The sequence below is a fragment of the Giraffa tippelskirchi genome, chromosome 7 (assembly GCF_054371585.1).
Source record: "Giraffa tippelskirchi isolate mGirTip1 chromosome 7, T2T-mGirTip1v1.2.pri, whole genome shotgun sequence".
Lineage (NCBI taxonomy): Eukaryota > Metazoa > Chordata > Mammalia > Artiodactyla > Giraffidae > Giraffa > Giraffa tippelskirchi.
Genome location: NC_137281.1, coordinates 11,561,751 through 11,577,538, shown reverse-complemented (window position 1 = coordinate 11,577,538; position 15,788 = coordinate 11,561,751). Strand labels below are relative to the sequence as shown.

The 15,788-nt window shown below is 48.4% G+C and overlaps 2 protein-coding genes across 24 annotated transcripts; one reads left to right on the top strand and one right to left on the bottom strand.

The window, feature by feature from the left end:
* Nucleotides 1-3,887: 3,887 nt before the first annotated feature.
* Nucleotides 3,888-9,250, bottom strand: DMRTC2 (DMRT like family C2). Of its 6 annotated transcripts, none has more exons than XM_081516047.1 (9): nucleotides 8,795-9,250; nucleotides 7,879-8,106; nucleotides 7,636-7,790; nucleotides 7,274-7,350; nucleotides 6,794-6,977; nucleotides 6,512-6,638; nucleotides 5,688-5,748; nucleotides 5,369-5,540; nucleotides 3,888-4,446 (listed from the first exon to the last, which is right to left on the bottom strand). In XM_081516047.1, exons 1-9 carry the CDS (start codon nucleotides 8,818-8,820, stop codon nucleotides 4,334-4,336), a joined length of 1,143 nt encoding a protein of 380 aa, XP_081372173.1. In that variant the 5' UTR covers nucleotides 8,821-9,250; the 3' UTR covers nucleotides 3,888-4,333. The 6 variants fall into 6 exon arrangements, with proteins under 6 accessions (XP_081372173.1, XP_081372174.1, XP_081372175.1 ...); XM_081516048.1 differs by having other exon boundaries at nucleotides 8,910-9,250; XM_081516049.1 differs by having other exon boundaries at nucleotides 6,794-6,974; nucleotides 8,910-9,250.
* Nucleotides 9,028-15,195, top strand: LYPD4 (LY6/PLAUR domain containing 4). 18 transcript variants are annotated; one of them, XM_081516070.1, is made up of 7 exons: nucleotides 9,503-10,416; nucleotides 10,558-10,640; nucleotides 13,192-13,307; nucleotides 13,406-13,555; nucleotides 13,760-13,903; nucleotides 14,345-14,671; nucleotides 14,927-15,195. In XM_081516070.1, exons 4-7 carry the CDS (start codon nucleotides 13,489-13,491, stop codon nucleotides 15,127-15,129), a joined length of 741 nt encoding a protein of 246 aa, XP_081372196.1. In that variant the 5' UTR covers nucleotides 9,503-10,416; nucleotides 10,558-10,640; nucleotides 13,192-13,307; nucleotides 13,406-13,488; the 3' UTR covers nucleotides 15,130-15,195. The 18 variants fall into 18 exon arrangements, with proteins under 18 accessions (XP_081372197.1, XP_081372189.1, XP_081372201.1 ...); XM_081516067.1 differs by having other exon boundaries at nucleotides 10,529-10,640; XM_081516068.1 differs by having other exon boundaries at nucleotides 10,529-10,640; nucleotides 13,113-13,307.
* The last annotated feature ends 593 nt before the right edge of the window (nucleotides 15,196-15,788 follow it).

Below are 15,788 nucleotides of genomic sequence, written 5' to 3'. Positions count from 1 at the left end.
GGGACCTTCGAAGTTCAGCTCTGCGTCCTGAAGCCTGAGTCTCTTCGCACATGTGTGTGTGCTTAGTTACTCAGTCTTGTCAGACTCTTTGCGACCCCATGGACTGGAGCCCACCAGGCTCCTCTGCCCATGGGGATTCTCCAGCCAAGAATAGGGCAGTGGGTTGCCATGCCCTCCTCCAGGGGATCTTCCCAACCCGGGGATCTTCCCAACCCTGGGATCAAACCCAGGCCTCCTATATTGCAGGGAGATTCTTTACCTGGGAAGCCGCTCTTCGAACAAAGTGCACACATACTAATTCTATCGACAGATGTTTTTTGTGTGCCTACTCTGTGCAAGGGACAGGTAAACATTTACATGCATTATCTAGGTTAATCCGTCTAAGGTCCGAGAACGCAGAGGACACACCTGTGGTTTGATGAAGTTGCTGACTTGTTGCAGGAGAAAATATTGAAATATGAATCCTAATGTAAACTATAATGTGTCAGCGTAGACTCAGCAATTCTGACAAATGTACTACTCTGATGTGTGATGCTGATAGGAGGGGAGGCTTTGGGGAGTGAGGGGAATATGGGAGCTCTTACTTTCTGCTCAATTTTGCTATGAGCCTAAAAACTGCTTGAAAGAAAAAAAACTCTTAAAAAATGATTTGAGGGTAGGAAGTTGTTCATGTTGTGATGAGGGGAGAAGCCATGTTACAGTACAATAACTTTGTAGGAAAAAAGAATTCCTAAGGAATCAAGACGTGTTTAGTCATTTATGCTGAGTGGCCAGAGAGGAGTTGAATGCAGGCTCTGCCCTCTGAAAGTACTAATTCTTAGAGGGGAAGACGTAGTTGGACAGGCCCAGCTCAAGGTGATCAGGCTTGTAAACCAGGGGCCAAGGGCCCCTGAGGAATGTAAGGAAGTCTATCTAAGGGGCTTATTAGAGATATTAAGTCAGACGAAAAGGATGAGGGTCTATGTAGGGCATGGGTTGTAGAACTGTCTATGTGAATATACGTTGGCGGCTGCAGAGCCAGCCACACAATGTGACAGGGATGCAGGATGAGATCTCGTGGATCAGGCAATGAGGGTTTGACTAGAGAAACTGGATGGGGGTGGGTGGTATGATGGTGCTACATTGGTCAAGGAGCATAGTCTGGAGTGGACCAGGTTCACACAGGGCTGAGTGAAAGAGAGCGTGGATTCCCAGAGGGCAGAATGTAAAAGGAGCTCCTGAAGTGAAACATGGGTGTCTGTTTGGAGAGGAGCAGGATGTTGCTTCAAATATGGAAACTCATTGGTGACTTCTGCAGAACATGAATGAGGATGGTACATGAAGGAAGCTTAGAAGAGGGATGATTTAGTCAGTACCCTATTGGACCTGGGCAACACCCTTCCTCACCTGGTAATGGGTGCTGGGAAAGGGAGTGACATACGAAACAGTGCTCACAGTCTATTAGCTTTAATCTCCAAAGGCTGGTCAGAGGCCAAGAGCCCATTGGCTCCCCACAACTGCAGGTGAAGGATGCTTCAGCCAGGTAGGAGCATGAACAATCTGTAAACCTGCCCTTTTCCCTACACCTGAGCTCTGCAGAGCCTCCACCTCTCTCCCTAGGGAAGTGGATGGGGAAGCAATAGGGGAGCCCTGACAATTTGACAGACAAACTAGACCTAGCCAGGAGTGTAAAAGGTCCTGCCAAGTCTGACAAGAAGGGGAGATGGGCTGCAGAGAAATGGGTCCATAAGGAGTGGTCTGCCCCCAGCTCCTTTCTCCAGTCTTCATCACTTTCTTTTTTCCCCCTCCCTCTTCTCATGTCATCCTTTAACCTCAAATTATACTTTCTCTTTTACTGTTCCCAGCTGTGTGAGCTTGGTGTACTGGGGACCTTTGGTCAGCCCTGAGTAGCATGGTCTTAGCTATGTTGCATGTTGCAATGCTTCCCTCCCCCTTGATTATGGAGCTTGGCTATCTGTCCCTGAGACAGCATGGCACAAGGCTTAGGCAGGTCTATTAAGGGGCAATCATACATCTAAGTTAAAACAAGGTCAGGGAAGGAAGGTGTGAAGCCAACTTAGGTCCTTTGGTGATCCTGCACTGAGTCCTAGTCCTGAGAAGTGTTGGAGACGTGTTGCTCTGTAATCTGTTAGAATTAGAAGCAGCTCATCTTCTCAAGACCCCAAACTGGAAAATAGCAAATTGTAATTGGATGCCATCATCATCAATTATCTTGAATAAGAAGAGGTGTGTAGGTAACATTAGGAAACAGAATCAGTGCCCAGGCAGAATCATCCTCCCAGGCATGAACTTTCTGTTTGGCCCTTCTAAGAGTGGGAATGGGGATGGAGGTCTCCAAATCTTTGTATCTTTTGAATAGCTCAACAGGTCTCCACGTACTTGGAACAGTTCAAGAAGAAAAACTTGACAGCAGAGGACTAAGAAACAAGTGTGAATAAGATATTATTACTTACTGCTATCTTGAATACAAAAGCAAAGACTTTCTGAAAAACCCTTGAGATGTCTGTCTCCTGGAGTCCTGAATTTTTCACTCTATGTATTATATCAATTATCTATAAATTGATTTATCTGCTTGCAATGCAGGAGACCCAGGTTTGATTCCTGGGTTGGGAAGTTCCCATGGAGGAGGGCATGGCAACCCACTCTAGTATTCCTGCCTGGAGAATCGCCATGGATAGAGGAGCCTAGTGGCTTACATGGGGTAACAAAGAGTAGGACATGACTGAGCAACTAAGCACAATTGATTTGGGCCTGGCAAGAAAAAGGAACCTCTCTTCAGTATTTGCCTACAAATTTTTCCTAAAATACTTGGACAAGTCACTTTATCTCTTTAAGCTTGTTCCTTTATTTGTAAAATCAGAGTAATCATGCATAGCTTACAGAGTTGCTGTGAGGATATGTGGGAATTGCATACAGTGAGTACTCAATAAATGATAATTGTCACCAACCATAGGTCCTTCAAATCTTAGATACATGAACCTCCCGAGTTCAGGAAAAACCTTTCATAAAGACTAACTAGATTATTCCTGTTCTGTTTGGTCTCAGTCTCCCCATTGTAAAAATATTATATTAGATCAGCATTGGGGCTTCCCTGGTGGCTCAGTGGTAAAGAATCCGCCTGCAATGCAGGAGACATGGGTTTGATCCCGTGGTTGGGAAGATCCCCTAGAGAAAGAAATGGCAACCCACTCCAGTTTTCTTGTTGGGGAAAATCCCATGGACAGAGGAGCCTGGCAGGCTAGAGTCCATGGGGTCACAAAAGAGTCAGACACGACATAGCGACTAAACAACAACAGATGAACATTAAATTGGCAGTCCATTGACCAAAGCTGGCCTGAAGATATGTTTTGTTTGACCTACATAGGATTTAAGCACAGCACAGGATTTAAAGAAAAACTGAGCCAGCATTTGAAAATTAAGAAATTTAAAACAGAAATCTAGTTTTCCAGCTTCTCTTAAAAAATCAGAAGATATGGCAGTACTGAGCCCACATTCCTGCCTGGCAACAATTCACTAGGGCCAAAAGGAAGCTGCCCCCTTAGGTGGGGCATGCATTCTCAGTTTGCCAGGACCCCTCTGGCCTTCTTTACTCATTTATATGATCTGTTTGGCCCTGTAGGTATTTCAACCTGTGCCCCTCTGAACAGCTGGAAACTGTCTATGTTTGGCACAGAGCAGTCACTTAATTATTCAATCTGTGAATCACCTACTGTGTTTCCTTACCACTCTTTCTTACCTGGCCATACAAAGAAATCCAAGTTTGTAGTTACTTGTGGTAGTTACTGAGTAACTTGACTTTCATTTTGAGGAGTGAAGTGAACAAGTCCTTTCTGTCACTCAGGATAGACTAGGTTAAGCTGTGGTAAAAAACAACCCCCACATCTCAGTGGCTTAATACAACACTGGTTTATTTCTTGCTTACTCACACAAACCAAGACACAAAATGAAAATACTCTCCTGTTTTCACATGCATGGAGGCAGACATGAGTGCACAGGTATATATACAGGATCACATGTCAAATGAATACCCTGGAACATGAACTCATGCAGAAATCTATTTAGATACTGGTTAGCTTAAACTGCACAACTTTCTCTTTGCTGCGGATGTTAAAAGGTCCCAGGACCCAAGGAAGGTAAGAGAATATCCACCTTTGGCCAAGGAAATGACCATGCTACAAAAGGAACCAAAAGCTAACAAAGTACCTGAGAGCTTTAAAAAAGCTTGAAGCGTGTACTACATTAAATTCCATGCAGACATCTGTGAGTAAAATACCAAATTGCAATGCCTACAGGCTGCTTCCCCCTACCTCCCAGGGCCTCCACCTCTGGGCTTCTAGCTTAGGAGGGAAATGGACCCAAGTCGCCCAATATGCAGAGCCACGGAAGGGGCTGGGCCGGGCCGGAGAGAGGGCCCAACAGGCTGGAATCCTCTTCCTCCAGCAGGAGCTACAGGAAGGAAGGAAGAGGGCAAGACCAGGTCACATCCATTTCCTGTCCCAGCAAACCCTCCCTTTTTACCCCATCTAATCCAGGCCCATCTTTGTTCACCTGGATTATAGCAAACACTTCCTCCTCACTGATTTTCCCACTTCTAGTCTTGTCTCATTCAACACCTCCATCACAGCCACCATACTTATCTTTCTAAAGCTCAGAGTCTCTGAATACATCCCTGCCTAGCTCAGAAATATTCCCTTGTTCCCCTTCAGGTACAGTTGCTTATTTACCTCCATGATCAGAAGCCCTTCCAGACTCACCTGCTTCTGTCTCAGCAGTTCCTTCAGGCCAGTTTCCTCACCTGCACTGCATGCCCAACCCATTATTTTGGGCAGGAGAAATCTCAGCCTTCCCTTTCTGTCCCCATAGGTGTTTCTCACGCCTCAAGATTCTTCTAGATCTCTCCAAGTTTATCACTAAACTTTGTGAAAGCATCCAGGTTTTCCAAATAGGATGCCTTTAAAGGCAGGTTGCCAAATAGGAAACTCCTTAAAAGCAGTTATCAAGGGTCCAGGCAAGACTCCTGATACCTCTTCAGTCCCTCTCCAGACTTCAGCAGGCACCATGGGTCCAGAGAAGCCCTGGGCTGGAGTGAGGAAACCAGGCTTTGCCACTGACTTGCTATATTCTTTCAGGCCTCTCTCAGGGCCTCACTTTCCTTGACATCAGGGCACTGGACATTTGCTTTTGAGCACACAAAAAAATAAATTCACTGAATACTCAACTGTAACCTAAGGGGCTAGGTTGAAAAGCGTGGGGCCTGGGATCTTCAACTTGCTGACCTCCTGATCTCCTCGGTTAGTCCCTGCTTGTTCCAGTACCTCCATTTCTCAGTCATGCCTTTCCCATCCTTTCCTTTTAGAGAATAGGTTACCTGGTGGACCACAAGGATGGAGCAGGGAGATCCAGGCAGGGTTGGCGGGGCCAGGAGTCAGGCGGGGAGCCTGAGATGAATCTTTCAGTCCCACAAGAGCCTCAGCTGCCTCCCGCTGCAGCTGCCGCTCTGAGGAGGCAGAGGTCCAGGTCAGGCAAGAGGGTCCGGGGGCCTGCAAAGGAGAGACGCAGACTGGGAATCCCTACTTCTGCCCACTCTCCAAAAGCTCCCTGTCCCCAGTTACTTCATTATTCCCTACTCTTCCCTTCCCCAAGCTGAACTTCCTCCCGGGTCCTGGATCCCACTTCTTTTTCAGGACCTGTGGCTGTAGCAGAAGAGGGTCTGGGGTGCCACAGGGCTGGAGTATCAGAGTTGAGCATCTGGAAATAAGGAGAAAAGATGTCAGGGAGATTAAACTCATGGATAGACACATATACATGAAAAGAGGAGCAGGATTTTGCTGTGTTCTGATCTGGGATTCTGAGTGCCTGCGGTTATTAGGTTTTGTGGCTTTAGGCAAGTTCTCCCTCTGTTTGCCCTGCTTTGTTTTCTGTAAAATGGAAACATCTTTCAGCTTCTTCCTCCCAGAGCTACTCCGAGGATTATGGAAAATAATTGGTGTCAGTTTAAAAAAAAATTGACAAAACACCTAGAGGGATTGAAATGATTGTTCCTGCCCTACTAGGGTCTGATTTTCTTCCCTCCTAGTTCCTTAATCCCCATGGAACTTGAGGAGCAGCTTGGCCAACCTTTAGGAAACTTTCTCTAATGGCCTCTGGCCTCTCTCCTAGGCCTCTGAGGTTCTTACCATCATGTCCCCCCAACCCTCATGTCAGCAGGCAGTTCAACCCTATCTGTTTAAGTAGATTTAATAGCCACTATTTGTTTAAGGCCAGGGCTGTGCTAAGTGTATTCCATATATTATTGCTAATTGTTATTATTACCAAGAGGTAGTACTGTCTCTGATTTACTAATAGAAAACGGGCTCAGAGAAGTAAAGATACTTGTACAAAGATTCATAGCTAGCCAGTTAGGAGAGCTCTGCCTCACACAATAGTCTGAGACTTTTTCTTCATCATCTACTATGGTGTCCAGCACATGGTTAGGCATATCATAAACACATGTCTTTTTCTCCCTACTCACGTGCGGGGCAGGGTAGAAGCCCCTTGGGATTCTCCAGAAAGAGGAGCTGTCAGTATTGGGCGAGATCCTGTGCAGGTTGGGAGAGGCCCATAAGTGGGCAGCTGGAGGGCAGTGCCAGGGTCAAAACCTAATGAGGAAAAGAGAATGCAGAGTATATAGTGTTCAGAGGTCATGGCTTCTGTCTAGCCTTTTCCTACCCCGTATCCTTTCACTCTTCTCTTTCTGACACAGTGGTACACAGTCATTCAAATATCTGTTGAGATAACCTTGAATTCATCTTACCAGGGAAAGGATGCAGAGGGACAGCAGGTTCTTGGCACAGAAAGCGGCACACCACTGGGGTTGGCATGGAAAGGCCTGGAGGCAGCCAGTGCCCAGGGGCCCAAGGGCCTGGAGGCACTGGAGTCCAGGGCAAAGGCAAGGCTTCTGGGAGATGACTGAGCAGCAGAGGGCCCCGAGAGTTCTCCTGCAAGGGCAGGGAGCACAGGTTGGAGTCAAGTGCAAGGCTAGAGAAGGAATGTTCTAGGAAAGAATTGGGGCCCCAAAACTTCAGAGCTTGAAGGGCTGAAAAATCCCACCCCATCATTTTGCCCATGGAATAGAAGTGATTTGCCCAAGATTACATAGCAAGTCAGGGCTGGACCTAGAATCCAGGTGTTGAGGGCACAAAGGAAGGGATCTGGGCAGAGGCTAGGACAGGAGTCACTCCCTCAGGGCCCAGGGGGACCTTGTGCCAGTGGGACTGGCACAGGCCTTCCTTACCTTTCCAGGAGGTGTCAGTGCTAGTGGAACTACATGATGGGGAGTCTGAGGCCGGGGTGCTATGTTCTCCTTTCCAGCTGTGAGGGACCAGGGAGAGCTTTAGGGAGCTCTTTCTCCTGAATGCCTCCCACTCCAGCCCAAAATTGAATTTTTATCTCCCTCTGTCCCATTTCTACCCCCTGATCTCATTACATCCTTCCAACACTTATTGACATTTTTACAGTTGGGCAGGGAGAGGCCCAGAGAACAGAAACTCCTTGCCCAAGATCATACATCAATTCAGTGGCAGGACTGGGGCTCTTTTCCCTACTTAGGCTTTTCCTGCCTAAATTCCTGCCCTGGCCACAGGCAGTGACACTTACAGTGGACCCCTGGTCGAGTGACTCCCTTCTTGACACGGCTGGGAGCGTTGGGAGGAGCTGCCCCTCTCATTAGTCCCTGGGCTAGGTGCCTCTTTAGCTGCGCCTCCTGCTGCCTACGCAAGGCCACCTGGGCAGCCATGACCCTTCGGCGCTCCCTAAAGAGGGGGAGTGGTGAGTCAAAAGTCAAGTCAGCCACCTTTTAGATGAGGTCCATCCTCTCCCTTCTCTGGCTCTCATACTCACAAGATGAGGACACATTTGTGACACTCGCAAGCCTGAAAGAGGCAGAGGCGCTTGTGGCCCTTGAGGTGGGCAGTGACACCGTGGTTGCGGCAACGGGCACAGGTTGGAGAGCGACTGACAGCTCTCCTGGGGATAAGTTCCATGCCCTGGGGGGCTCTGGTTTCACCCCCTGTGGCAGAGTCTGAAGGGCAGTGGTGGACAGCAGGCATTTCATTGGGGTCCATGGATCTAGGGGCAGGAGTGGAGGGTCAAGGTGGCCACATGGGTCCTGTCCTGACTATCCTTCTTGCCTCTGGGAGACCACACCAGAAGGGTTTTCCCACTTTGCCCATCCTGGGACTCAGCTGTCACCCTTGATTCTCCCCTGGCTCTCTCCCTTCTTCACCCTTCCTGGGGCATCCTCCTCTCCAAGAACCTCTCTCCTCTTTCCTTTCTTATGTTTCTTTCGATCCTAACACTATTCTCTGCTCATCTGTACCTTCCCTAGCACAAATACCAGTTTGCAGCACACTCAGGCACTCTCATGCCTCCTGCAACAGTTCTTACACTCCCCTTTCCATCACCACCCCATTCCCACGATTTTCCTGGCATCCTCTTCCACAATTATCATCCTTCCCTCCTGCAGTTATCCAATTCCCACACATACTTTCATGCTCCCCTTTCAATCCTTAACCCTCATGTATGCCCTGCAATTCAATTTCCCCCTCCAGCCCTCTTAATCAGACCCCCTTGCACCCCAGTAAATATATCATTCTCAAGAATCCCTTGTCCCACTTTCAAGAATTATTTTCATTTCCTCAGCAAAGGTTTAATGAGCCCCTTCCACGTGCCAGGCCCTGATCTAGGCCCAAAGATACCCCTCCCCACGGCCCAAATTCCTCTCTTCCACCCACACTCCTTCCAAACTAAGGCAAACCGGGGCAAGTCGCTGCGCCCGGCCATCACGCGCCTTCACCGGCGCCCAACAAGTAGTCTCGAGCCACTCCCACCCCACCGCCCCACCGCCCCACTCAGCTGTTCCTCGCGCGCACCCCATTCTGGAGCTGTCCCCCCCAAACGCTGGGTCCGCGGCCCCGCCCCGCTCCAGGGTCTCAGGGATGGGGCGGGGCTCGGGGAGCGCGCCCGGGGTCCGCGGGGCGGGGGAAGGGCAAAGGGGGCGCGAGGAGCGCGAGCAGGGAAGCGAGGCGATGCCTGGGGCGTGAAGTCCAGAGCAAGAGAGGGAGGGGAAGAGACACGGAGGGGCGGGATCGTGTTCGTCTCGTCTGTCCTGAGTTACCACAGCCTGGAGCAGAGTTAGAGTCAGTGTGGAGGAAGCGAAAGGAGGCGGTGAGGCAGTGGCGTGAGGAACGGCTGCGCTCGCGACACTTTTCCCGCCCCTTCTCAAAAGGACCAATGAGCTTCAAGCGGCGTGGTCCGCGTCTCCTCGCGCTGGACTATCAATCCAGCCAATAGCGCGTCGAGTTGAGTCTCGCACTTATCCCTTCTCCTTGTGATTTGCCTTCCCAAACTGTTCTTGCCCTTTTGGGAGAGGTGGCCAATGGGGCGTCGAGTACCGCTTCCAGTACTAGGCTGGCCCCGCCCCCAGGAACGGCCGCCTGGCCCGCCCTCCCGCGAACGTTGACCTGGACTCATCGGCGCATGCGTAGCCTGTCCTCCAGCCTGCGCTGCACCGCCCCGCCTCTGGAGCATTTGGTGGCCTCGACTCGGCTTCAGTGGCTTTTCACTGCGTGGACGCCCGTGTGATTTTTCGCTTCTCTCCCACTACCCCAACTCACGATCTACACTTCTCCTTTTATGTTCCCCTACCTGTGATATCCTTGTTTCCCTCCCGGGTCCCACCTTCTAACGTTGTGGCCCTTTCCTTATGTCTCTTATTGGCTGTGTCCGTGCTGATTTCCCTAAATTTGACGTTTTCCTTCTCTGGGAGTCTCTCTCTTTGCCTGTTCGTCCTGCTGATTTTCGAAACCCTTTCTCCACGTGCCTCATCCCCTCATAGTCTGTCCCCCTTCCCCTCACATCCCCATCTTTGGTTCCCGAGACACTGCTGTGATTTTTCTTTTTAACCCTTTCCACCTTCTGTGTTCATCTTCCTCCCGGGTTTCACCCCATTCTCTGGCCTCCACTCCGTAATTGTAGCCTCCTCTGTGCATCTCTATTAGACCCATCTCAGGTTTCCCCACCCTTATCCTCTGTGTTGTCCCCTTTTCTCTATGCATCTCGCCCTGTCTCCTTTTCTGTCTTTGAGCCTCTCAGATAGTCCCCTCCCCCCCGCCCCCCTCCGAGAACCCGATCTTTGCGCCCATCTCCTCATTTTTCTGCCACTCCCAATTGTGCTCTCTCTGCTGTTCATCCTCATCCTGCAAGTTTCTGTTCCATTAATTTGCTCTTCCTTCTCAGTGTGGTTTCTCTTGTAGGAATATTGTCCCCTCTGACCACTACTTTAACCCTTTTTCCTTGAGGATTTTATTCCAGTCTTTTCTGGTTGTGTCCGTGCTTGTACCCAGATTGCTGGGGCCTGTGGTTTTGCATTCCAGGCAGGTGTGTGCCCTGTCCCCTGCTCGGTCCAACTCCTTTGATCCTTTGTCTGCCTTCATTCCCCCTTCCCGTGTCCCATCTTTTCTGCTGGTCTTGGCTTCTTGGTTTGCTGCAGATTTCTGGGTTACAGATCCTCTGTGTCAGGTATTCTGGTCAGCAAAGTGTGGCAGAAGTGACCTCTATCTGGACTGCTGTGCAGGGGAGCAGTACTAGACAAAATTGGAAAGGTTGTTTGGGGCCCCTCTGGGGGATGAAGGGTGGCCTGTATGTGGGAGGCTTGAACGTCAGCTAAAGAGATTGACCTTGATCTTTTAGATAGTGGAGAGAGAGAGATGGGGGGCAGGGGGGCAACATTTTGGAGAGCTTAGCACTTGCCTGGCACTTTATGCTAATAATCCTAATAATGAGTCTATGAGATATATTTTTAATATGTTTTATAAATGAGTTCAATAAGAGGCACAAGATCACACAGCTAGTCAGTGGAGAGGTAAAGATTCCAACCTTGGTCTGTCTTTGAGTTCAAAGTCTTAAGAACTTTGTACTACCTACAGCGTTTTATTTATTTCCAGTAATCTCCAGTTCCCCACTTTTATTCCCTAACTGTCCCATAGGTGCTCATTTCAGATGGCTCACACATATCTCTTTTAGTCTGTGTGTGTTCTTGGCAAGATGTGCAGTGTTTTATGTGCATGATGTTTTTAACTTATGCAAGTGACATTGAGTTGTTTATTATTAAAAATAATCAGCACAGTGTTTTTATGATCCATCCATGTGCATATGATGTGTACAGCTAACCAGTTGCTTCTAACTAGTGCATGATATTCCATGGTATGCATCCCCTGTGTAGTACATGTTCATTTGGTCTCAGGGAGCGATGCCCATGTTGCCTTCAGCTTACTATCCCCACCATACTGCCACGTCCTTTTATGTGTTCTTTTGTAGTTGAAGGTGGAAATCTGTTTTGTGTACCTAGGATATACCAGAAATAGCTATTTGTAAACCTAATTTGGCTAAGTATTGCCAGACTTCTCCTTACAATGAATGATACTTTGGGCTTGAGACACTGATCAGAACCCTTGGCACCTCCATTCTTCACGGTCCAGAAGAGGACCCTATCCTTAGCCGTAACTACCCCATGAACACCAATGCACAAAGGCCTCTCTAGCCCTATAGTCCTACCAACATTCATATTTTTCCAGCTTTCTGATCTCTTGTCAGTCTGGTAGATGCTCATTTGAATACACTGCATTTCTATGATTATTGTTGAGCACGAGTGTTTCTTCATGTGCTTGTTAGCCTCTCTGGTTTGCTTTTCTGAGAATTGAGAATTGCCTCTTCATATACTTGGCCTATTTCCCTGCTGAAGTTTCTCTCTTTTTCTTATCAACTTGCCTGAGACCTTTGTCCATTCTTATTGGTTTAAGACTTTGCATACACTCTTCTTATGACCATTTTGGCATTTCATATTATTTTAGAAATTTATCCACTTATAAAGTGGATAAATTTCAAATTTGTAAGCGTAGACTTGTTTTTTAAATATATATTTTTAAAAATTTATTTTTGGCTGTATTGGGTCTTTGTTGCGACATGAGGGTTCTTTGTTTTGTGGCCTCTCTCTAGTTGTAGTGCTTGGGCACTAGAGTGCATGGGCTCAGTGCCTCTGTGGCATGTGGGGTCTTAGTTCCCTAGCCAGAGATCAAACCTATGTCTTCTGCACTGGAAGGCAGATTCGCAACCACGGGACCACCAGGGAAGTCCCAAAATGTGGAGCTGTTACATATAATGTCTATTAGTTCCTATTTTTCATTCTGCATTTTATTTGCATCTTCTCTTTTTTTTTTCTTGAGTAGATTTGCTGGAGGATTGTCTTAGTAATGTTGTCAAAGAATGAATGTTAGTTTTTTGTAATAGTTTTTTGTTGTTTTATATTTCATTAATTTCTGGTCATCATTTTTATTCCTTTTTGGGGAGGTTGCTTTGTTCCTTGTATAACTTCTTGAATTAATTCATAAGCATATTTTATAATTCTTATTGTTTCTTGATAAATGTACTTAAATTATAAATTTACTTCTAAATATTGATTTAGAAATCATTGTCCAATTAAAAAAAAACTTTGATTTTGAAATGATTATTACCTCACAAGAAGTTGCAAAAATTGTATATAGAATTCCTAAAACCCTTCTGGTTCCCCATTGGGACATTCTGTATGACTGTAGTAAATGAGCAGGAAATTAACATTGGTACAGTACTCTTGGGGCTTCTCTGGTTGCTGAGTGGTAAACAGTCCCACCACAATGCAGGAGATGTGGGTTTGATCCCTGGGTTGGGAAGATCCCTGGGAGAAGGAAATGGCAACCTCCAGTATTCTTGCCTGAGAAATCCCATGGACTCCTCCCCCAGAGGAGCCTGGGGAGCTATAGTGCATCAGTTCAGTTCATTTCAGTCACTTGGTCATGTCCGACTCTTTGCGACCCCATGGACTGCAGCACACCAGGCTTCCGGGTCCATCTATAGTCCATAGAGTTGCAAAAGAATCTGACATGACTGAGTGACTAAAGAACAACACCAACACTTTTAAATAAATTACAGACCTTACTCAGTTTTCATCAGATTTTACATGCACGTGTGTGTTTGTGTGTGAGACATGTGGCATGTTTGCTATTATTCAGTACTAAATACTTTCTCATTTCTTTTTCAAGTCGGGGGTTACTTAGTAATACGTCAGTTGACTTTCACACATTTGTTGTTCTGATCTCATTGTCTCTGGACGGAGAACAGCCTGTATAGTGATCCTTTGAATAAGCCAGCTTTCTCTGCTAAGCACCATTTCCAACGGCAGAAACCAAGCAGGAGAGTGCGAGTCAGGATTTGAGAAGCTCATGGGGTGGATTCAGGTTAGGCTGGAGGAAAGACGATGGAGATGAAGACCTGTGTCCCTGAAGGTCTCAGGGAGCTTATGTCACAGGAACTGACAGTCAACTTTGTGCTTCAGAAACTGATCTAGAGGCCAACAAGAACGGAGTTTGAGACCTAGATTGAAATTGGTTCCAGAATCCAGGACCCAAACACAGGACCATGGGACCCCAGCATCTCAGCCCCATGCAGCTGCTCTGTCTCCTGGGGGCCATTTCCTCTCTGCCTTGTATGTCCTATGGGGCTGGATGCTTCGGTACCCTCTTGGCTGGGGAGGATGGGGGGCCTGGATTCCTGTCACTGGGGGAGGGAAAGCTGCGTATCTAGGTCCCTCAGGGGACAAGATCTGTGGAGGCTGAGCTCTTGATTGGCGGTTCAAGGGTTGAGAAGGCATTGTGAGGAGCAGTTGACCAGATAAAGATTCTCTCTTTAGGGGCTGAAGCTCTTCTGTGCTATGAAGCGACATCTTCACTCTTCAGAGCTGTAGGTCTCCATAGGTGGCAATGGTTTCTGTTGAGGAGCATGGTGTGTAAACTGAATGAGGGCTGTGAGGAGACGCTGGTGTTCATCGAGGCAGGTGGGTGGGGGTGACTTTGCTACATTGTTTTGGCTTGCTCTTCTGACCCCTCCCTCCCTTCCCAGCACCCAGGGACTCTGGACTTCAGTTCCAGATATTTATCCCATCATATCTTTGGGGACAACGTCCAGACACCAGCAGGAGAGGGGCAGGATCCAGCTGGTTGCGCTGTGGGCTGGATAAGAGGGCAGGATGGAGGTGGGAGAGAAGACAAGTTTGGGACACATGGGAGAGAGGAGCAGAGAGGCTCCCCCTGTGGGGAGAGGGGTGAGGAGAAGCAGATAAAACCTGGGCGATCTGAGCAGTGAGTGGCCAGTAGGGGAGACGCAAAGCTGGTGGTGGGGCAGAGCGAGCAGCAAGGGTGGGGTCGGGTGGGGGTGGGGGGTTGCACTGGGTGTGCCAATGACACTGATCAGAGGTCTCCAATCTTCTGCTCCGCAGGGGCCAGAAAGGGAATCCTGGGTTTTAAAGGCTGCAGCCCAGCCTCATCTTACCCCCCGCAAGTCTCCTACCTGGTTCCGCCACCCGGATTGTCCATTGCCTCCTATAGCCGGGTCTGTCGGACCTATCTCTGCAATAACCTCACCAACATGGATGCTATATTGAACCTCAAGGCCAGGACTCCCAAGACTTTAACATTTTCTTCCCACAGTTGCCCAACTTGTGTGGGCGAGCACTCTAAGGACTGCCTCCCAAATTTTGTCTCTGCTGAGTCTTGCCCCAGAGATGCTACTAAGTGTTACAGTTCCACAGTGAAATTCCAGGCAGGTGAGAGGACACAAACTTTCTTTCTCAGATGCCTGCTCCAGGCCTGCTGCCTTTCCATCCCTGAGGGAGGTGGGTGGGACTCAGAGAGGTGCTGGGGGTCATGGTACGGAATTCCAAGGGGAACAAGGGGAAGGTGCCTGATGCCGGGTCTTTGGGGGGTGAGCAGATGTCCCGGTTGGTGAGGGATATCTGGAAGGAGGGGCAGGGCACTTGTGTTTTGAAAGTGTCCCTGACTGCCCCCTCTCTTCCTTGCAGGGTCTCTCAATACCACCTTCCTCCTCATGGGCTGTGCTCGTGAACATACCAGTTTTTTAGCCCATTTTCACCATATTGGGAGCATCAGAGTGACCGAGGTCATCAACATCATAGAGAAGGCCCTGCTTACTGGTGCAGGGATCCCTTGTCAGAGTCCTTCTTGGGGCATCCTCTTAGGCCTCCTGTTTGCCTTCAAGGGCTGAGGATCTAGCTGGACCAGATCAACACTCTTCCCTTTTCACAGAGCCAAATAAAGTTACAGAGTTGCATTTCTGCCTTGTCTTGTGGTCCATGAGGGTTGTGGGGTTGTGAAAGAGCTGAAGGGGGGTGGCAGGCGGAGGGGAGAGGCAGGCAATGTACAGGGCTTGCTGTGAAGTGAGCAGGGTGCTCCGGGAGGAGGATCATTGGCAAAGTGACAGAATCATGGCCAGCGTGCAGGAGGAAACCAAACGTTCCCCTTTTCCTCCTGGGAGCATTAGTTCTAGCTTGGGTTCAGCCATGGACTTTGAGATCCTGGCCAAATCTCCTCCATTTTCTGGGCCTCCATTTCCTCCCCTTTAAAATTAAGGCTTAGGACTTCCCTGGCAATCCAATGGCTAAGACGCCGTGGTCACAATGCAGAGGCCTGGCTTTGATTCCTGGTTGGGGAACTGGATCCCACATGCTGCAACTAAGAGTTCACATGTGGTTACTAAAGATCCCACAAGCCGCAATGAAAATTGAAGATCTAGTGTGCTTCAGCTAAACCCGGTGCAGCCAGAGAAGTATTTAAAATGAAGGCCTTGTAGGGAAGTCATAGGGAATATAGATTCAATGTGAGTAAAGTTTAAAACCACATATTTAATGATAAAGGGCCTTTGAC